At 43.8% G+C, this 22,575-nt stretch overlaps 1 protein-coding gene across 3 annotated transcripts in view; it reads left to right on the plus strand.

The window, feature by feature from the left end:
• klf8 (Kruppel like factor 8) overlaps positions 1–17,285 on the plus strand; it is a 43,404-nt gene extending 26,119 nt beyond the window's left edge. Inside the window, exons 3-8 of one of the 3 annotated variants that reach the window (XR_014598414.1) lie at positions 4,882–5,151; positions 5,240–5,474; positions 9,291–9,402; positions 11,608–11,747; positions 12,195–13,688; positions 13,723–17,285. Coding sequence is in view for 2 of the 3 variants with exons in the window: in XM_084028798.1 (XP_083884924.1) it covers positions 4,882–5,151; positions 5,240–5,474; positions 9,291–9,402; positions 11,608–11,747; positions 12,195–12,376 (939 nt within the window). In the remaining variant the exon portion in view is untranslated. Of the gene's footprint in view, positions 1–4,881; positions 5,152–5,239; positions 5,475–9,290; positions 9,403–11,607; positions 11,748–12,194 lie in introns of all 3 variants that reach the window. The other 2 variants (XM_084028798.1, XM_084028799.1) reach the window with 2 other exon arrangements.
• The last annotated feature ends 5,290 nt before the right edge of the window (positions 17,286–22,575 follow it).

Consider the following 22,575-nt stretch of genomic DNA (forward strand, 5'->3'; position numbering starts at 1 on the left):
GGAACATTTGTGCTTTTAAAAGGAAGATATTCTTCACAAAAAAACATTGATTTTCATGCACTGGTCAATTTTCAGGTTATTTTGCTTCCATAAAACATCTTGTTGTCGAGTTGAATGATGTATTTTTACTGCTTTGTCTGTTTGCGTCTGTAGATTTCTCCTAAATTCACCAAATGTGGTTAGATAATGCCTCATTTGCACATTTAAACCACACATGAACGAAAACTAATATTAAAAATATTGTCTCAATGTAAGTAAGCTAATATGGTTGGTTGCTGGTTGGTTTCTATGGTTGGTTGCTAGTTGGTTGTATGGTTGGTTGCTGGTTGGTTCTATGGTTGGTTGCTGGTTGGTTCTTTGGTTGGTTCTATGGTTGATGGTTGTATGGTTGGTTGTTGGTTGGTTCTATGGTTGGTTGCCGGTTGGTTCTATGGTTGGTTGTCGGTTGGTTCTATGGTTGATGGTTGTATGGTTGGTTGGTTCTATGGTTGGTTGCTGGTTGGTTCTGTGGTTGGTTGCTGGTTGGTTCTGTGGCTGGTTGTTGGTTGGTTCTATGGTTGGTTGCTAGTTGGTTCTATGGTTGATGGTTGTATGGTTGGTTGCTGGTTGGTTGTATGGTTGGTTCTATGGTTGGTTGCTGGTTGGTTCTATGGTTGATGGTTGTATGGTTGGTTCTTTGGTTGGTTCTTTGGTTGATGGTTGCTAGTTGGTTCTATGGTTGATTGTTGTATGGTTGGTTGCTGGTTGGTTGTATGGTTGGTTCTATGGTTGGTTGCTGGTTGGTTCTATGGTTGATGGTTGTATGGTTGGTTCTTTGGTTGGTTCTATGGTTGGTTGCTGGTTGGTTCTGTGGTTGGTTGCTGGTTGGTTCTATGGTTGGTTGCTGGTTGGTTCTATGGTTGATGGTTTTATGGTTGGTTCTTTGGTTGGTTCTTTGGTTGATGGTTGCTGGTTGGTTCTATGGTTGGTTGCTGGTTGGTTCTGTGGTTGGTTGCTGGTTGGTTCTGTGGTTGGTTGCTGGTTGGTTCTATGGTTGATGGTTGTATGGTTGGTTGCTGGTTGGTTCTATGGTTGATGGTTGTATGGTTGGTTGCTGGTTGGTTCTGTGGTTGGTTGCTGGTTGGTTCTATGGTTGGTTGCTGGTTGGTTCTATGGTTGATGGTTGTATGGTTGGTTGCTGGTTGGTTCTGTGGTTGGTTGCTGGTTGGTTCTATGGTTGGTTGCTGGTTGGTTCTATTGGTGGTTGCTGGTTGGTTCTATGGTTGGTTGCTGGTTGGTTCTATGGTTGGTTGCTGGTTGGTTCTATGGTTGGTTGTCGGTTGGTTCTATGGTTGATGGTTGTATGGTTGGTTGCTGGTTGGTTCTGTGGTTGGTTGCTGGTTGGTTCTATGGTTGATGGTTGTATGGTTGGTTGCTGGTTGGTTCTGTGGTTGGTTGCTGGTTGGTTCTATGGTTGGTTGCTGGTTGGTTCTATTGGTGGTTGCTGGTTGGTTCTATGGTTGGTTGCTGGTTGGTTCTATGGTTGGTTGCCGGTTGGTTCTATGGTTGATGGTTGTATGGTTGGTTGCTGGTTGGTTCTGTGGTTGGTTCTATGGTTGGTTGCTCTCCACCCCACTTGTCCGTGTAAGGTGTTTGTCATGTGACTGCTGAGTTTTAGGTCAGTTTGTGTCCGAGCTGCGTCTCACATGACGACATCGGGGGAAACCAGGACGGAGAAACTTAAAAACAGCGTGTCGTCTCTCTGATGAATCCATGAAACACGTTGTAGTGACACATGCAGGATGTAAATAGTCGTCGTCGGGTGACGTAAGGTGACTGATAGCGTTATCGCTCATTATTCTTTATCTTCCCGTGAGAGAGTACGGTGAAAGTCTCCGGACGGCCGGCGTATCGTCCTCTCAGCTACATCACATGAATTAATTGTGAGGCGTAGACGACTGGGTGACCCATTTTATGGCGGAGCGGTTCAACTGAGGGGGGGGGGGGGGGGGTCTTCTTTTCATCCTGACTCATTGATTTTATTGTTTTAAGGCGTCCCGGCAGGTTGTTGTGATCCTTTCACTTATTTTACAGCCCCTGTTTATTGTTGTTGTTGTGTTTGTTGTTCCTCCGACTCGCCAACGATTTAAATGTGACTTGAAAGTGAAAGAAGACGATGTACTTTCAAGGGAAGTTCAGTTTCTGGCCTTTTTGTACGGAAAAACGGAGACAGAGGGTCTTTGTGGCGATATTCAAATCAAGATTGGTGATAGGAAAAAAAAAAGAGGAAAAAAAGGGCTCCATTGTCTCGGGAGCTAACGCTAACGCTAATCAGTGAATGTCCTTCGGTCGATCTGGAGGTGGAGCAGGAACTACTTTCTCTCATGAACGGCTTCATTTTGAAGATTTTGCTTTCATAAGATGTTGAGTAGAAATATTTATTTAAGTTTCTCCTAAATTCATGATTAAATAATGCCTCATTGCATATTCAAACATAACATAAAGAAAGAAAGAAAGAAAAGAAAAAGAAAACTTGTGGGTTTTTCTTTTACTTTTTTATTTTAAACACAATTCCCTTATAAAATATAAATTATGAACAGAAAAAGAGTAAATTTACAATAAGAAGTTGTAAATATTTGTACATATATACTTATATACATGTAAATAAAAGTGATTCAAATAGACAACAACTTATACATGAAAAAGAACTTGTAATACCAGAAAATAATTGTTTTAATCACCCGGGAGAGTTTCATGTAATTTGTCTCCCATTAAAAACCCACATTAAAGTTTAAAATAGGAGTTTGATCATGTGACTACACAGATGATTTCCTTTTTTCTTTTATTTCTCTCCATTTCCCAGCTTTTCTTTCCTCTCTCGTTCTGTCTCAGATAGTCCACTGAGGGTTTTTTTTTCTTTTTCATCCTCTCAGCTTCGACTTCTGGGGATTTTTTTCTGCAAAGAGAGTTGTGGGTTTTAATCTGAGCAGCCGTGAAAAGAAGAAGAGGGGAAAAGGAGGAGACGGGAGTAGAAAAAGAAAAACAGCAGAGAATGGAAAACATTAGAGAGGGGGGGGGGGGAGAGAGAGAGAGGAAATGAAACCAGCGAGGGATGAAGAGCGCAAGGTGGGAAGAAACAAGGGTGTGGTTGGATGTGAAGAGCTGGAGATGCTGGAGGGGGAGGGGGGATGGGAGGGAGGGGAGGGGGGAGAAAGGTGATGAGGGGTGTGGTCATTAGAGAGAGAGAATAAAGTGAAGAGGGTGGGGGTGAAGTGGCGGAAAGACGAACGGACAGCGGAGTGGAGGGAGGGGGTGGTGTTGGTGTTGGAGGTGGTGGTGTTGGTGTTGGAGGTGGTGGTGGGTGGTGGGTGTGTAACTGGCAGGAAAGCTATGGAGTCAGCTGATAGCTCCCAGTTTCCATAGCAACGCTAGGCCTTTTCCCCCCACCCACACTCTTTTCACTCTCGTCTCTTTTCTCTGCCTCATCCAGTCCCTCACTTCTTTCACACTTCATTTTCTTTTCAGTTTGTGTGTGTGTGTGTGTGTTTGTGTGTGTGTGTGTGTGTGTCTATAATCATGTTATAGCTGATCCTCCTCTCTCCCTCTCCTCCCTCACCTCCTCTCTCCTGATTATCGAGCTCCTGGAATTCCACCTTTTGTGTTTCATGGAGCTCCATAGATTCGTACGAATCCCAACCAAGTGTGTTTGTTTGGGGTTTTTTATTCTTGTGTGATGGTGAACATTACATTAAAGGAGGTTCCTCCTCGTCTCTGCAGAACGTCTCAAAAATATTTGACCAAAAAAGTGATGAAACAAGTCTCTCTTTTTTCTGCACTCTCAACTTCAACACTCATTCTAAAAGATACCAAATCTTACTCATATTTATTTGCTTCTTTGCCACCCGACCTTCATGTTCTCGCCTTCATCACGAGTAGCCGGGCGTAGCGGCATCTCCTCCTCCTCCCCCTCCTCCTCCTCCTCCTCCTCACCCAGAGCTGAGCTCCACTGGAAGGAGGCCAACTCCTGGACCTCCCCTCTCACTCCATTCCTCCTGTCTCTCTTTCACTTCTCCCTCTCTCTCTCTCTTAATCAGTACCAGTCTCTCTCTATACCCATCCAGCCCCCCCCCCCTCAGAGTCCCACACAGGAGCCATTGTTCGCCGTGTGTTGGAGCTACATGGCAGCTGAACCCCGGGTGGCTGTCGACAAGAACTAGGGCGTGATATTAAAAGAAAAATAAGAAGGCCTGATGCAAGTAATATGAAAGCATCATCGATCCAGACGAGTACGAAGCAGCTCCTCAAAAGAACAAACTTAGCAGTCTCAATAAAAGACGAGTTCAGGTCTTCGGATCGAGGATCAGAATCGGGTTCATGCGGCTACGAGAGCGTACGAGGAAGCAACAGGAAGTTAGAGCAAGAAGAAAATACAGAAAATAAAAATAAGAAATACAATGTCTAAACACAAGTCAATAATAATAATAATAATAATGCATTTTATTTTTAACGCACTTTTCATTGTTAAAAACAATCTAGAGTAAAGAGTAAAACAAGATAAAACAGAATAAACAAATACAAACAGGTTTAAGAACAGCACAAAAGTCAAGTGTTCTGGAAGTTGTAAACAAAACAAATAGTGCAAAGCAATCAGCAGAAGTAAAAGGCTAACGTGGCTAACGTGGCTAACGGTGTTTTCGTTCCCGCCACATCTACCGGCCCCCAGAACAGGAAGGAAGTAGTAAAGCCTGCCTCTAGCTCAATTTGATTGGCTGCCAAGTGTGACACCGACGATGGTGCTGAACATTTTATGACCCGTTGTGTTTCAGAGTATCATAATGATGTAACTTCCTGTTTGTGTCCCATCAGTTCTAAACGTCCCCCCCCTCCCCCCTTCTGCTCCAGCAGGCCAACGTGGGTGACGACTGTTCGCAGCCGACGGACCTGAAGGTGAAGACGGAGCCGGTCTGTAAGACGGAGACGTCCTCGCCGCCGCCGTGTCCCGCCGAGGTCCAGACGGAACCCGTGGACCTGTCGCTCAACAAGCCGCGCTGCTCTTCGCTGCCCACCTCCACGACGAGCACCACAGTCAACCCGCCGCCCGGCGTCATCATGACCCAGACTGGCCTGTCGGCCACGCCCATCCCCACCACGGTCCAGTCCATCGGCTCCATGGTAACTAGGGTGTCCCTCCGTTGTTACGGCGACGCTGTCGGAGGACTCGACCCACCCACCCACTCCCTCTCCTCTCTCGCCCCTCCAGGTCCTCTCTCCGGGATCCATCTTGGCCACGCAGGGCGCCGGGGGCCAGCAGATCCTCCACGTCATCCACACCATCCCATCGGTCAGCATGCCCAGCAAGGTGGGCCAGCTCCAGACCATCCCCGTGGTGGTGCAGTCGCTGCCCGTCGTCTACACCACCATGGCTAGCGACGGCGTCGCCACCGCCGCCATCACCGTCCCGCTCATAGGGAGCGACGGGCGCTCGGAAGGATCCGGTGAGTGGCACGAAAACCCCAGTCCAGTACGGTCCTGCAGGAGGCAAAGTTAGATTCCTCATGAAGAAGTCTGACTTCTATAATCATTTATTACATTTGTGCAATCTTAAAAATGTGCATTTTAGGGAGCAAATATCAGTTGTTTTGGTATCGTTGTCGTGTTTTATCGTGATTGGTGACAAGGGGTGCCTGTGCAGAGCCCCACGAGGTAATTAAAAGATGAAACCGACCCAGAAGCAGCCTGTCTTTCTCTCTCAAACTGCATCTCAACAGCTGATTTTACCAAAGTCAAGCCTCCAGAGGTCATAAATCTAACAACGTGTAATCCGGACGTGAGTCAGCATGTGGATCAGGCCTCCGCCCCTTCAACAAACTGCAGTAAAGTCAGTTTATAATCCAGAACATGGCCTCGACTCGGGCTTCTGTGACCTCATCGGCATGCGGCGTTCACCACATACCAGCAGCTCTCGAGTGTTGCTGTAATTTACATTTTTTCATGAGGGTTAGTATTAGTATTAGTACTTTTTTCCTGAGAAAGTATTCTTTTAAAACGCCACAGGAGGGACGAGGCAGTCGGCAGAGGACTCTTTTCTTAGTTTGAATCTTACAAATGGCCGCCGCATGTTCCAGTTGTGTTCACCGCTGCAGCAGATTCTTCTTCTTTAATATATCATATATCTGTACCAGTTTATTAATGGGAGACTGCATGAATAGGGTCAACATTTAACTAATAGATATCACCATGAAATTTCCCCAGTTTGTTACACACAAGACAATATTTATCTGTATAACAAGTTTTCTGAATTTTAAATGAGGCAATTACCTTGTTAAAAATGTGTGTAAATATCAAGAACAGAAATCTGAACCTCCAAAGTTCTTGTTTCATTTTGTTCATACTATTTACTTAAATAATAGTCAAAGGTTGGTACTGAGATCATTTTCAATATCTCTTTGTATTACTACATAAATCAGAAAATACTATTTAAATAAATCATTTTCTCTGTGTTTGTAGGGATACACTGTTCAGGCTATGAATTATATATTAACTTTATCTACCGGTGTCTTTGTTGAGATGCAAACAGACAATAATGGTCAAGTAAATCCTTCAGCGAGTCTTTTTCTCTCGATGAGTGGCCTGCAGTGTTTTGAGGCTGTTTCAGTGTTAAGAGTGACTCAGCAGGATGGAAGCAGCTCGTTTCACCGCGTCACACCTCCGACACACCCGGCAGCTCCGATACACCGGGAGAGGATCTTCAGCTGCTGTATTTGATTTTTAAGTGAGCGCAGATCAAATTTCATCTGTGAACCGTTATGTTACTCTTCTTCTCCTCTTTTCACAATCAGGATCAAAATCATACAGGAGTTTATTGCCAAATATGTTGTCACATAAAGCAAGTACTGCAGTCAGGAACATGAGGAAAATTACCAAAAATAAAATAAATATGCACCGTTATAAGATAATACATTTTTGTTTGCTGTTCTCGAATACATTTTGCTGACTCAGTGTTTTTTTATTAAAAGTCGTATTATTAGATTTCCTTTAAAGGGGCTTTGAACCCGGCTGCTCTGTATCTTTATACCAAAAGGAAACCAAACATGCAAACTAAGTCGATGACATCACGTCTTGTTTTTTTTTTTTTTTAATAAACTTCTTTCTTCACAGGAAGTCAGGTTAAAGACAAACAACTTACTTAGTTCCACACAGGACACTAACAGCGGCCTCCTGGGTGAAAGTCCTGTGTTTGTTTAACCCGTCCACCTCCCTCATCTCTCTCTTTACACTACGTCTGTATCTCTACCCATAATGCAACGGGGTGTGTGCATCACACACACACACAAAGACCTGTGTAATCTCATATCTTCACGGGCCCGACGAGCGAGGCCAGGTGGATGCTGGGAGCTTCGCCTGCTGCCTGTTCTTGCCCTTGGTGTATTATTTGGTGGTGCAGAACAGACAGGGAGCAGGGCAGCACCCACGGGAGAAACGGAGTGTGACAACGAGAGGAAACAGGGGAGGGAGGAGACGGGAACACTGATATTCACCGTTTCCTCTCGTACCTGCAAAGAGAACAAGCAGCCGGGGATGTGTGGGAGGAATAAAGGGAGGGAGGATAGGTAGACACAGGAGGGAGGGGTGAGGAAGGATGGGGAGGGGGAGGGGAGGAGAGGAGATGAGCTGTTTTGCGTTTGAAAAAGGAAGGTGGAGGGTTGGAGGGCTGTAATTGTCTCCAGAGACAAAAAGCACTTCTTTGTGCACCACCCACATTCCTTGCATCACCCCTCCAAGCGCCCTGCCCCTCCCCACCCGCTGCAGGCCGCATGGACTTTGGACAGTATGTTAAAAGTGGAGTGATTGGTTCGTGGACTACAGTTTTGAAGCCTCCAGTTTGGCATTTTTGCATTTTTTTTTTTTGTGAATCTGAGGCTAAATAAATGCTGAATTAGACATTTTAAAATGTGACAATTAACTTTCCCAAACTGAAACACTTTAAAACAGTGATCGCCATGGTAACGAACGATCTGTGTTATAGTGGCTGTCCAGAACGGTGACGTCATTGTGCCCCAAAAATATTCTGTTTTTTTTTTCTTCCAATAGATTTATTGTTGATACAGAGACGTCTGTCAATCAGCTCAGTCCCAGAATGAACACTCGACTGACGTATTTAAACCGTTGGATTCTAAAAGTTGTAGAATGCACCTATCAGAGCAGCTGGGAGGCGGGGCTAAATTAAGCGCTGGTCCGCCTCCTCCATGGGTCCACAGATGTGGGAGATCTGGGTGAATTCATCTGAGTTTTATGCTCTTTTTGCTTCACGCACCACTAAGCATCCGGCTCTCTTCATACATCCATGACGTCACCAGGTAGCACGGTCACTCATTTCACTGAAACACCCGTCTGAATTCTGCCGAACTTGAGTCATATTGCTGATAACGTGGGCGGTTAATGTGTCTCTATCATAGTCATAGTTTCAGCTCGGATGTAAAACAATGAAACACTGCATTAATATTCATGCAGTGAATGATTTGCATTGGTTTTAATATCATTTTCAGAGAACAGAAACTAAAAGCTCTGAGAAACACTGATTGATGTTTGACCTTTTTCACATTCTCCAGATTTGATCCATAAAAGTGTTGGCTTTCACTTGTTGATCCTGATGGAGTTGTAATTCCTCGCTTAGACAACCGGCCCGTGTTCTCTGATTAGCCCACATTCATCTTCATCTCCAGCTCCCATAGTTTTAAATCAAATCTTCCTTTGTGAAGTTTTTCCTAAAAAAACATTTCCAGATTGGATTTCCAGTTAATTGCTAATTAGCATCGTCTGCGAGTTTAGCAGGATAATTCATCGTCTTTTCCCTTCTGCTTTAACTGAAGAGAGAGAGAGAGAGAGAGAGAGAGAGAGAGAGAGAGAGAAATCTGGCCAGACATCTTCTGTTAACAAAAAAAAAGTGAACACGGAAAAACATGTCGAGAATTTGTGAGAAAGCCGTAGAAACGAGGCGTCATGCAGAGAATTCCAGCAGGAGGTTCGGCCTCGAAGGCGAGCCATCAATCCTGCTGCAGACCACACCTCACACACACACACACACACACACACACACACACACACACACACACACACACACACACACACACACACACACACTCCTGTGTCTTTGTCTTGCTAAATTGCTGGAATCTCAGGCTCTTTCTGTTATTAACCTCCTGCTGTTCTCTTCTGTCTTCCTCCTCCCTCCTCTTCTTCCTCTATTCTCTCACTTCCTAATTTCATCCTCCTCTTCGTCGCCCCTTCCTCCGGTCTGTCTCCTGCTGCAGTTCGCATCAAACCGGGCTCCACGTCTCCGGTGGAGTATCAGAGCGACAGCGACGCCGAGAGCGGCACCGAGTCCGGGTCGGCGTCGCTCAGCGCCCAGAGCCTCGACGCCGGGTGAGTCCTTCTTCTTCTACTAAATAATAATAAACAGTAATAATAAACAGCAACATGACACGGACCCTCCACATTTCACTGCTGGACTCATCTGTGTCGGGTTCATCCCAAAAAACGTGTGGCGGGTTACAAACCCACATTGTTCTGAGTAGATTTACACAGCAAACACGACCAAGTTAAGACCATTACGACTCCAGTTTATATGAGTCGTAGAAATGAGACTAGTTTCCCGTATTTATTAGACGGCTTCCTGGGTCTTTGTTGCCTATTTAAACTGCTTGAGTCTTGATCCAGCAGACAACAGCTGTTCAACACATGACCAGAGGTCGGCAGTAACGAGTCGCAGACGGTCTCTGAGTGTCTCTGAGGTTGTTTTGTGTCTCTGAGGTTGTGTCTCTTTGAGGTTGTTGTGTGTCTCTTTGAGGTTGTTGTGTATCTCTTTGGGGTTGTTTTGTGTCTCTTTGAGGTTGTTGTGTCTCTTTAAGGTTCTTTTGTGTCTCTTTGAGGTTATTTTGTGTAACTGAGGTTATTTTGTGTCATTGAGGTTGTTTTGTGTCTCTGAGGGTGTTTTGTGTCTCTTTGAGGTTGTTGTGTCTCTTTGAGGTTGTTGTGTCTCTTTGAGGTTGTTGTGTCTCTTTGAGGTTGTTGTGTCTCTTTGAGGTTGTTGTGTATCTCTTTGAGGTTGTTTTGTGTCTCTTTGAGGTTATTTTGTGTCTGTGAGGTTATTTTGTGTCATTGAGGTTGTTTTGTGTCTCTGAGGGTGTTTTGTGTCTCTTTGAGGTTATTTTGTGTCTGTGAGGTTATTTTGTGTTATTGAGGTTGTTTTGTGTCTCTGAGGGTGTTTTGTGTCTCTTTGAGTTTGTTTTGTGTCTTTGAGGTCATGTTGAGGTCACTTTAAGTCTCTTCCTGGTTGCTACGTGTCTCTGTTTGAGTGACACCGTGCAGGTGAAGGCCAGCGGGGCCCCTGGGCCCATTAGGCCCCTGCAGTAACCCGTCCTTGAGACATGTAAATGTGCCGTCTCACCCTCAGAAGGAAGAAGTCGACCTGCAGGAATGTGAACGGTTGTGAACGGTCATAACTCAGACGTCTGTGGAGCCGACGGCGGGACATAAACACCATGAACCACGCGTGATGTCATCGCAGAGCAAAGTCCACGGTCGGAGGCACTAATGTGCAGCAGCAGAGGGGCTTATGGGAAATGTGGTCTCTGTGTGTGAATCACCTCCCTCCCCTGCAGCCCAATTACATTACTGCAGTGCTGCCGCTACTGGACACTTATATAACCTTATATAACCCAGCATGCAACAGTGCACACTGGAGACGCCTGGGCGGCATCGCCGTGGAGACAAGTGTGTCTCTGTGCGTGTGTGTTTGTGTGTCCAGTGTGTTTTATTAGTAAATGAGGACAGAGCTCCTGCCACACCCAATGGGTGAGGCCGCCTGACTAACTGAAAGTCAGGGTGTGGGCGTCGACGGTTAGCTAAGTGCTGTAATCTGCTACTCTGTGTGTGTGTGTGTGCGTGTATGTGTGTGTGTGTGCGTGTATGTGTGTATGTGTGCGTGTATGTGTGTATGTGTGCGTGTGTGTGTGTGTGTGTGTGTGTTGCTGGGTTAGGGTGTTAACATTTCGTTGCAGCTTGCAGACACACCTTCTTGTAAAATGACTGTTGAGAGACGAGGAATCTTTAAAAACATTTATTTTTTTAACCAAACCTAATTTACATCATGAATTGAAATAAATAACAAAATATAATTAAATCAGAACGTCCCAGTAAATGAATGATATGACATGATAATATTATACATGTATTTTTAAAATAATCTGTAGAGAAGAGAGCAACATGTACAGCAGGTCAGTTTGTTGATTATATCGCAGCATGAATTTTATTTTTTCAACCAAAACAAAAAGACAAATCACAAGAGAAATGAAGAGAAACAAACAGTTACGCTGGAGTGAAGCGGCTGTTGAACGTAACTCTCTGACGCCCCCCAGTGGCCTTATAGAGCAACACATCCCAATGAACCTGATGAGGTTCTTCTGTCGTGCGTCAACGCAGCTGATTCCAGAAAAACACACCCAGTTAAATGTTTATTTCATGTGTTTCAATTCTCAGATACGTGAATGTCGTCCTTCAAAGTCCACAGTTTGTAGAGAACAATGATGAAAGTCAAATCATTAAGTCCCTCCCTTTGTCCTCGCTCAGGTCCGTCATGGACTTGGAGCCCGTCGATCCGGATTCACCAGACATCAAGAGGAGGCGGATCCACATGTGTGACTATGAAGGTTGCAAAAAAGTTTACACCAAGAGTTCCCACCTGAAAGCCCACCGGAGGATACACACAGGTGAGACGCCGCACGGCAAGAAGCAGGTCTAAAATATATACTCAAACATCTTTATCCACAGAGGGAGTGCAGTCGTACTCTACGTTCTACTTTTACTCCCGACATGTTTAAACAAATATCTGTACTTTCTACTCCTCACGTTTTAAAATCAAACTCGATACTTGAGTTGTACATTATTATTTTTATTATTAATATGACAAGAGATTCAGTTTCTGATTCAGAAAACTGGCAGTAGAAATGTCCCTCATTAACTACTTTTAACCTACTTTGAGGACATTTACATTCACACTTTTACTGGAGTAAAGAAGTAGTCGTTCTACTTTTACCAGAGTACTTTAGAACATCTGTGGTATAAGTGGAAGTATTTCCCTGTAGATCTTTGAAGCATTTTGGTTTCCTAACTCGTCTCCTCGTCTCCTTGTCTCCTCGTCTCCCTGCCTCCTCCAGGAGAGAAACCCTACCACTGCACCTGGGAGGGCTGCACCTGGCGCTTCGCCCGCTCCGACGAGCTGACTCGACATTTCCGCAAGCACACCGGAATCAAACCGTTCCGCTGCACTGAGTGCGACCGCTCCTTCTCCCGGTCCGACCACCTCTCCCTGCACCGCCGCCGCCACGTCATGATGTGAACGCTGCCCCCCCCCCCCCCCCCCCAAATTCCCTTCCTCATCTTGTACCAGTAACCCCGCCCCCAAAACAACCCCAGACAGATGAACACTGTACCTCCTTCCTCCTCTTCATCTTCAAATCACAGGAGTATCAAGACTGTGCATTTGTGTGTGTGTGTGGAGGAATATTACAGTGTCATCATCATCATCATCATCACCGTCCACCCAACAGCCTGAAAACAGCCCCTCCCCCGAACATCCGCCACACAAGCGACTCCTCCTCGGACAGACAGAGGAGGAGGAGTGGGAGGAGTTACACGTGTGCATCATTTATTAACTAAATAAACAGGAGGAGGAGGATTCTTCAGCCGGACGTCACTTCAGCTGCCCGAACACAACTCATCCAGATCCAGAATCTGGAAAATCTCCCAGAGGACCTTTCTTTTTCTTCTTCAGGAAACGTCACTGTTCTTTTCTCACCGTTTTACCTTGAGGAACGGAGAAATTATTGATCTAAATCAGGAGCTACGTGATCCAAGAATAGATAAATACGACGTTTTGGTCGATGCTATGGACACATTTCAGTTGGTACCAAAAAAAATAAAATAAGAAAGGTATTCAAATCCAATCCAGCTCTAATCCTCAGATTCCAACAGAATCGAGCCTCCAAAAATAATCACGTAAATAGAACATAATATCAACGATGCTGGTTTGGTTTCATCTCAAACGAGCAATTAAGATGCTAGCGGTAGCTTTCACTTGTTGTCATAGCAACTACAAACATCCGGTCAAGCAATGTTTTCACAGCAGCTGAAGTGACGTCATAAAAAAAAAAATCTGAGGCTGAGATGTAAAAATACCTCCCCATCCCCTGACCTCTGACCTCCCCCCATCCCTATCACCCCCCCCCCCCCCCCCCCCTCCTAGTACAGGGAGCTACAAGACTGTGAATTTATAAAGATTCATTTGTTTTCATTGTATCAATCAGAATTATTATGTCTTTGCGTGTTCCTCCCCTGCACACGCCTTCCTCCCGATTCTATTCTTCGATAACAGTATTTGCTTTGTGTGCGTCGTTGTCGCTGTCGTTTTATGAAATACGGCCTTCGATTCTTTTTTCTTTCTTTATCTTCGCTAAGTTTGGCACTCTTAACATAAATGCATCCTTTTAGGAAAAAAAAATCCTTTTTGTTGCGTTTGAGGCTGTGAAAAAGACAGGAGACACGTTGAGATTACAAGTTAAAAAAAACACTCTCCTGCAGGGAAAAGGGGAGCATTACTGAGTGTGTGTGTGTGTGTGTGTGTGTGTGTGTGTGTGTGTGTGTGTGTGTGTGTGTGTGTGTGTGTGTGTGCGTGCATGTCTTGAGACAAACATAATCAGAATTTAAGATTTTTACGAGTGTGCGTTCCGGGCACTTGTTGTTCTTTTACCTCTTGCCCGTCGAGCCTTAATAACTGAAGTCAATCTGTAAGGGCCGAACCAGAACCGCTGCCGCAACGCCGTTTGAACACGATCTTTGATCTACGTTTCATCACCAAAGCATCTCCAGGCTGTTAAAGGCGTTACAATGCTAGTTTACATCGTTAACAACCAACCTGCTCTCTTTAAAAGAAAAGTTTCGCTGCGTTTCCCACGCAGCGAAACTGCACCACGACATCGTGTTTCAATCACATTTTGTCGTGGATTACGTTTTTCCACGATAAACTAATTAGTTTAGTCCATGAGGAGCACCTCAGGGGGGTGGACGTGCTGCCGTTCGTGTCCCCATGGCAACCATGTACTTTTGTTGCGTTTTTGTTTCAATTTCATAGTTCAATTTTTGTTCGCTTCCATGGAAACGTAATTAAGAGTTCAGTTGATTTGTAATTCGTAGGAGGCAGGGTTGGAACAAAAGCATGGAGAGGGCACTGCAGAAGATTTAAAGCTCTGATTTTGAAACAAAACATCGCAACTTTGCGGAGACGACGTGGCCAGATCGTCCCGTCAGCGGTTCTGGGAGAAACCAGGCGAGGTGTCGGGTCGTGGGAGTGCCTGCGATTTAAAAACTTGCGCGTTCTCTGATGAGCATTTCTACCACGTTGAGTCGACTTTCTTCCAACTGAGTTGAGTTTCAGAACTTAATGCCTCAAAAAACGAAGAGAGGCGGCGTCGACCGTGGGACCTTATTTTAACAAAAATAACGTAAAAAATGAAGTCCCATGGTGGTCCACAGGAAGGGACGGGGCTTAGCCTCTCTGGTCCCTAGAAGGTCTAACCGTAGTCTTGTTGTCTTAAAACCCTCCGAGATTCATCCGAACAGCGAGTCCTGATCAGATCTCCATGGTTGGAAGAGACCTGAACCCGGCCCTCTAACGTGTCCATGTCTTAAGTGGGCTGTTTTTTTTTCAGCTTCTGATCTGGGCTGAACTTGATTATGCAACATACCGCAGACCTCGCTCCCGGCGCTCTTCTGGATCCGGCAGTTGAGTGCTAGCTGCTAGCTGCACTGCTGGCTGCACTGCTAGCTGAAATGCTAGCTGCAGTGCTAGCAGCTAGCTGCACTGCTGACATGCAGCTCAAGCCAATGTTCGAAGCCTGCGCCGCCTGTCGGACAAACAAAGCCGTATGCACGATCCCGACGTGTAACTTACAAACTAAAAGTTAGCGTTGTTTTTTCAAAAAAGCGAGTAACCGAAAGCAAAAAAAAAAACGTCGTAGCTGAGACGGACGCGCAGGCTTCCTGTGAGCTGAGTGCACGGCACAAACTTTTACTTTACTCTCAACACTGTAAAATCAACTTGAGAATCTTAACTAAAATTATAAAAGAAATTGCAGTGCAGAGCAAAGAAAAGTTCCCGTTCCCATTTCTCGTAACATCCCTCTTTCTGCTTCAACTTTAAAAACAAAAAAACAACAAAAAAAACATCGTTACTAAGCACATCTTTCTAGAAGAGTTTATGCATTTGATTGCAAATTTTCTTTTTTTGTAAACTGTTGATAAAGACATTAAGGACAATGACAAATAATTAAGATAAATCCGTGTACATAAATGTATATAATCAAAAAGTGCAGAGTAAATGTAACAGGTGAATTTCTATTTTTAACACTGACTAGATAATGTGAAAAAAAACATCTTTTTTTCCCTTCTTCCTCCTCCTCCTTCTTCGTTGGTTTCGATGAAAAATGTGTTTCATCGCGTTGTTTCTTTCCAAAAAATCTAATAAGAGATTTTGTTTCGTAGTTTCTTACAAAAAAAAGAACAAAAAAAAAAAAAAAAGAGAATTGGTCCGACTTGTGTTGTTGCACACTCGTTGCATGGAGAGTAGCATCTCGTTTTCCTTCTTGTGACGTTGGTGAGCATGTCGGTGTGTTTCAGGCTGTGGGGTTCCCTGAACATTCAAAATGATCAATTCAATAATTCATCATCCGTTTATTATTGGAACAGAGCTCCGTGATTTTCTGCACTGGACCTTGTTAAAATATCACCAAACAATTAAATCTAAAATGTGCTTTAATTTGGGTTGGAAAACATTTTCACACTAGATTCGTTCGATTTGATTGTTGATGAAACTTGCAACAGGAGAGACGAACATAACGGAGCTGTTATAGAGTGCTGCAGGAGTGAGTCAGCATGTTTTTATGCCGAGTCATTGTGGGGTTTTGTTTTTTAGTTTTTTTAGTTTTTTTGGGGTGGGGGGGGGGGGATTCCTGAAATCAGATCTTTGTTGGAACACAAGGAGAATTTTGTTCTATGATATAAAATACAGTCAGAAAACAACAAAAACACGTTAGCTAAGTTGCTAACGTGGCTGACACTCGTCTGCCTTTAGCTTAGCGCCGGTGACAGCAAGTCATGTGACCAGCCTGCTCTTCGCGCCACTCTCACATCCCCTTGTCACAACTTATTTGAGCATCCATTGCCTGTTTCGGAGCGATCGGTTCCCACATTACCTTTTTTTTTCTGCCAATTTGCGCTCACGCATCAAAAATCATAAAATCATCGTGAAGATTCTCTTGATGAAACGAAACGTAACAAAACCAAATTTCTTTTTTAGTTTATTTTCTTTCTGCTTTTCCGGTGCGACGCTAACTTCCGTTAGCCCCGTTAGCATCCTGCAGCACTCTTATGCACTTTAAATAACCTGCTGAAGAAGTTTCCAAAATCAAAAAACATGCGAATGAATTCAGTCATTGAAGGAATAAAAGTTTAGCACAGAATGTTTCAAAACTAAAAAAATTATGTATTTGATGAGACGGATCCCCGTTTTTTTTCTTTTTACCCCACATAGCACATTACGTGTCGTTGTGTACCTGAAGACGATAAATGGCTTTACAAGCACACTGATCATTCACAGCAGCTACGTTTGCGGGGTTTTTTTTCTACGCGGAGACACTGAACCCTCCAGGAGACTCACGTATTTACACCTCAGAGCCGGTTGACCCCGAGTCCCGCCGTGGCGGGGGAGACTGATGCATGTGGTTTTTCTGCTTCGTGTTGTTGTTGTTTTTTTTGCGGTTTGTGCTCGTTTATCCCCCCCTCTCGGTATTCTTCTAAATATTCTGTTCATGTATAAAAGCGGTGAAACGTTGAAATCATTTTATCGGAGGGTGACGTCACCGACCGAGTCCGTCTGTGTGCCTCGACTCACCTCCGCAAAAAAAAAACATCACAAATTTTAGGTATTTTCTATTGAATGCAGTAACTTATGGGCCAGTACTATATTTACTCAGTGCAATGCAGTTATTATAATAATACAATTATTAATAATATTTTTTTCTTTTTTTTTGTATTTGTACAGAACAAATGTGTAAAGATCAGCGAGGAAAACGTGAGCTTTTTGATACTGTGACTCAGTGTTTAAAAGTCAGTTTCTCCCTGTGCAGTTGTGATTATTTCCCCCCTCAGCCCCCCCTTCTTCTTTTATAGAATAAACAATGTTTTTGGTGCAATTTAATGCCTGATGTGCCTCTGTGTTCTTTAGCATGCTTCTAGTCACATGATCATTTCATGAAGTCCTATTTTTAAAAATGTGAATACTTTTTTTATTTTTTCCCTTGGATGGAAATCAAATTAAAACAGGAAGAAATTAATACATTTTTATTTAATTGGATTCCAAATTTGTTGAAACAAACTAAAACATCAACTAATGTGAACCTGGAAATAATACCAGCATTTAGAAACTAACTTGTTGAACAATATCTGATTGTTTTGGGGTTTTGTTTTAGGTTATTGGTTATGCCGAATCATTTTCATTTAAACCAGACATTTCCATATTTAAAGTCCCAGCAGGATGAAGTTTTAGTCGGTGTAGAAGTTTAAAAGGACGCCGGATCAATTGGATTTGACAGATAATGTCTCATATAAAAATTAACTATGGAATATTTATGAACCCAAATCAGCCGAATAATGTATGCACATTTTAAAACATGAGTATAAAAAAGTCTCAGACTAGAAAACTTCTAAAATCAGGCATCATCATCATCATCATCATCTCCAGACTCTACATTCTCTTGCAGCAAGCTGATGAAGCACTACATTCATATTTTCCTCCATATCACATCGATAACGATTCTGGTCTTGGGGTCTCGGTGGATCCCCGTCAGGGTCTGAAACAATCCACCTGCAAGTCCAGACGTCCACCACTAGAGGGAGCACTGGGAACGAGAATGTGGGAACTGAAGGAATCCAACCAGCGAGGACAGAAAAACCCAAATTATCCAACTACTACTACTTCTACTAGAGGTAGAAATATAATACAAATAATGATAATTGTATTGTACATTTAAATATAAACAACTATTTAAAAGAAAAACAAACAGAAAGAAACGAGATCCTTCATTTGCATTTCAAACAGAAAAGATCAAACTTGGTTAATCAATAAAAAACAGTCATAAAAACCTCTCAGTGTGTGTGTGTGTGTGTGTGTGTGTTTATTGGCCTGCTGCAGCCATGATGAGGCCAATCATTAACACACACACACACACACACACACACACACACACAATATATAAATGCAAAGAAGAAGAACTTTTCTGTTTCGTTGTTCGACGGCCAGCAGGACGACGCCGTCCCGTCACCATGACAACAACCGTCCAACTGCTTCTTTATTTAAGAGAAAGTCACATGACCTCTGGTCCGGCTTCATGTTTAAAGGATCCATGTGATCCGGTGAGACGGACCGGAAGCGTTTACAGTCGACGTGTCGTCTCGGTTTATTACGGTTGTGTAATCGCCAACGACAACCACAACTCTCCAGTGTCTCGCTGTGACTCGGTGAACTTCGTAGTGGATCAGGGCCCCGCAGGAGGTTCAGGTTTTAAACCGCCCCCACTCTCCGGCAGGAGTCGGCCGCTTCCTTAGAACGCAACGTTTAAGCAAAGTTGTGATGTTGCAGAAGTTGGTGATAGAGACTACAGACCCCCCAGGACTGAGATCCACCAGTCAACAGAGGAAGACCTGGTCCACATGCCCCCCTGTTTTAGTTCAAACAGCTTCAATAAGACAAACTAATTGATTTCAAGGGTTTTATGTTCCATCTCAAATCAATTGTTCTGTGACCTTTTTAAAAAACAAATTCCTCCGGGTTTAAAATCACAACGCTATGAACTGTGGGTAATTCTCTCATCAAAAAGTGAGAGCATAAGTCAGTATAAAGGGCTCGAAAAGGTCCGGGAGGGTGTCTTCGTGGACCTGATGCGGGACAGACCTGAACCCTCACGGACTTGTTTAACGTTTACTTTACATTTATTGAATATTTCTGTTTCTGTACAGTTTCTAAGGAGATTCTTCAAAACGTTTAGTTTCTGGTTGAGACCTGATTGACGTGAGACGCATCTGCTCAATTATGTTGCAAAATTTTACATGTCTGACTGCTTAAGCTCAGACAGTCAGACAGGCAGACAGGCAGACAGGCAGACAAAGTGGTTGTTGTGACATCAAGACATGATATGCACTTTGTGGGTTCGATCTTGTTTTGACAGCGTCTTGTCTGTCATCGTCCTGCTGATGTTTAGCCACCTGTCGTCAGCGACACGGGCCTGTCGTCAGCGACACCGGCCTGTCGTCAGCGACACGGGCCTGTCGTCAGCGACACGGGCCTGTCGTCATGACTTTGAACAGTGGACCACGTTGACACACAACGATCCTCAGTGACCCTGAATGCACCATGACTGCTTCATGTTGTGTTGTTGAAACGTCTCATTCATTTTGATGTCGAGTCTTAAGTAACATCCAGGTACAATTCCAGATCTTATCGGATATTAAAAACCTCAAAAACAATGTTTCATTTGCACACTTTGTCCTCACGTCAGACTTAAAGGGAAGATGGAAAAACTATTTCATTGTTTTTTTTTAGAAATAATATAATTATATGAACATTATCTATTTTCCCCTTGAATTGGCAAATTATATCCTTTTTTATTTTTAGGAACTCTTGCAAATTGTTTGAAAATCACTGTGAATTATGCAATTTTCTTTCTGGTTTTGTTTGTTTAAATGTGATCGTTCAGTCCAGAACTTAAATATGCTACCGTGGGAACATAATTGAGAGTGAAGTTTTGTGTTATTTTTGTAGGGTTGGTCAAATCAAAAAGTGTCACCAAAAACCGTGAACTTTCCCCACAAAGACCAGGATGTGAAATAGAGGAGCGTATTTCCTCTGATTTCTTTTTCTAAATGAACGAGAAATGAACATGAGAAGCTGCAGCTTCAGGAGGATTCACTTGGAACGATGAGAGAAAAGCAGATGAACTCATGAATATCTAAGACCCGACATGTCAGAGGCTTGAGGGAACAAAAGGACGTCGGCATGACACATCTTATATACATGTGGTCTCGGTCAGACCAGGTGATCTGAATCCTCCCTGACGAGAGAGACTCAGATTGGAGGTTCAATCAGGAGAGACGAGTGGAAACAGCTGTGGAGAATAATGAGTACCAACTGTAAACTCTTTCTGTAAACTCTAAGAAGACATTTAGATTCATATTTCTGTATTTATTCGGATCTTCCTCCAGAGACGTTCGGCTCCACAGACAGGTTTGAAGGTCTGCAGAATCAGTCGGACAAGTTTTGACAGGAGTTTTACTGCCACGGCTGTGGAATGAGCTTAGAGCCGAGCAGCCGTGGGCCGCCCCCGGGTTCAGGTTCAGGAGGCCGCGGCCAAAGAAATGTACCCTCAAAGCTGTGGATTAACAGCTGAGTCATCACGGAGGAACCTGCAGGTAACGGCCACCGCCGCCTGTAGCGCCGCCGCCACTACAGAAGTCACCGACTTTTTCATCTGCAAACATCAGAACAGGTTGCAAGAACGGAAATCTGTTTGTTTTGACTTTTAAACTGAAAATTGACCGTAAATATCATCCTCACTGTGTCTAACATCCGCTTGTTCATGTTCCTTTTATATATAAAATAGATATTTGTGCTACGATACTTAATAACCTTCTGTCACGGCAGTATTTTGGAGCTTCTCAACTCTGAAAAACATTGGAGCAACTCGATGCTGCGGGGTTGACGTACGTACTTGTTGTACGCCAAAACAGGAAGTTAGCATCATTGCAAACAAACACTTACGATTTTACGATTTAAAGATACATTTTTTTCACGGTTGTAAAACCAAAAACCTCTTAGAAGAACAGTTGATGCATTGAACAGATTACGGAAACGCCTTCGCCAAATTAACTTGTGATGCAACAAACCTTGAAGTCACATGACCATCGAGTCACTAACATGTGAAAGCTTGTCGTCGATCATTAAAAAAACAAACTCCTGAAGATCTCAGAGATCTCATCAGAAAAAGGAAACACGTTTCTCTGTGATTCAGGATGATAGAGATTATATATTATAGAGATTATATATTATAGACTACAGATTATAGAGATTAGAGATTATAGAGATTATGGAGACGAAGCGACGCTCTGCGTTCGTAAGCAGCGTCGCGTGTGAACACGAAGGGCGTCGTCCCCGGCGACCAACCTCCGAACCTCCATGGCTCGCTGCTGAAAGCGTCTTGGCTCACCTATAATGATTACTTTCCCTGCCAGAGAAACTCCACCCTCCTTTTATTCCTTTTATTCCACCACTCATTCTCTCGTTCTTCTGGCGTAATTGTTGACTTTTCTTCCCTTCATCAAACCTGCAGCTTCCTTTGTTCCTCCCGGCCCGACGGAGCTGCAGCCGGCGGCGGTGCTTATACCTTTCACCCGCCACGTCACACTAACAAGCAGCCGCGGAGGCGAATGATTAACTCCCGTCAGTATCCTCCAATCCGTTATCTCAGATTCCACGTTATCACAGTCACACACAAAACATAAGATACTTGAATAAATCAGAGAGCAAACCTACAGAATGACTCATCTCACATTGACAAATTAAAGTCTGATGCCAAGAAAAGTAATGCAAATAAATCGTGACATACGGCAGACGCTAGCCGCGTTTCTGTTCACGAATTTTTAGAAGCACGTTGACGTCAAACAAAGCTTCAACAATCGAGAAAAGGAAGATGAAGAAGTTTTTCTGCTGGTTTGAGTTGATGCATGAAAGGGATTACGGGAACGCCTTCGCCAACTTAAGTTGTGATGCAACAAACCTTAAAGTCACATGACCGCTGAGTCACCAACGTGTGAAAGCTCGTCTTCAAACCTGAATTAAAAACTTCTTCCTGAAGACCTCTCTCTCTCTCTCTCTCTCTCTCTCTCTCTCTCTCTCCCTTGCAATGCATGATGGTAAAATTTGCTCGGCGAGTGACCATCGGTTGTTCACTACTTTTCACGATGCATTGTGGGAAACTTTGAGTGCACTATATAGGGAATAGTAATGCTTACTTCACATTCAGACACCCCTACAAAATGGCGAACTCCCTATATAGTGCACTATATAGGGAGTAGGGAGTGATTTCGGACACAGCCCATCTTCCCTCGGTTCGATGATTTCTGTTTCTTCTTCTACTCTTGTTTTACTGGTAGATTACAGCCATGTGAAGCCTGCAGCGCCGACAAATGACCAAACTACAGCCGAGTTCAGTTGCTCCAAAGTTAACGCGCAACTTTTCAAAAGTTCCCTAAAAATGCACTCGACGAACGTAAACTCGACTCCGAAGTTAAAAAAAATAAAAGCACCTCACAGCCTACGTACAGAAGTCACACGAGGGCGAGGTCATTGTTGTATACAGACAGAAGAGGCTGGAGAACCCAAAACAATAAGCTGAAAGATGCTAAAATATCCAAAGAAAAAGAACACGATGA

This window comes from Eutrigla gurnardus (genome assembly GCF_963514095.1).
Source record: "Eutrigla gurnardus genome assembly, chromosome: 15".
NCBI classification, from domain to species: Eukaryota; Metazoa; Chordata; class Actinopteri; order Perciformes; family Triglidae; genus Eutrigla; species Eutrigla gurnardus.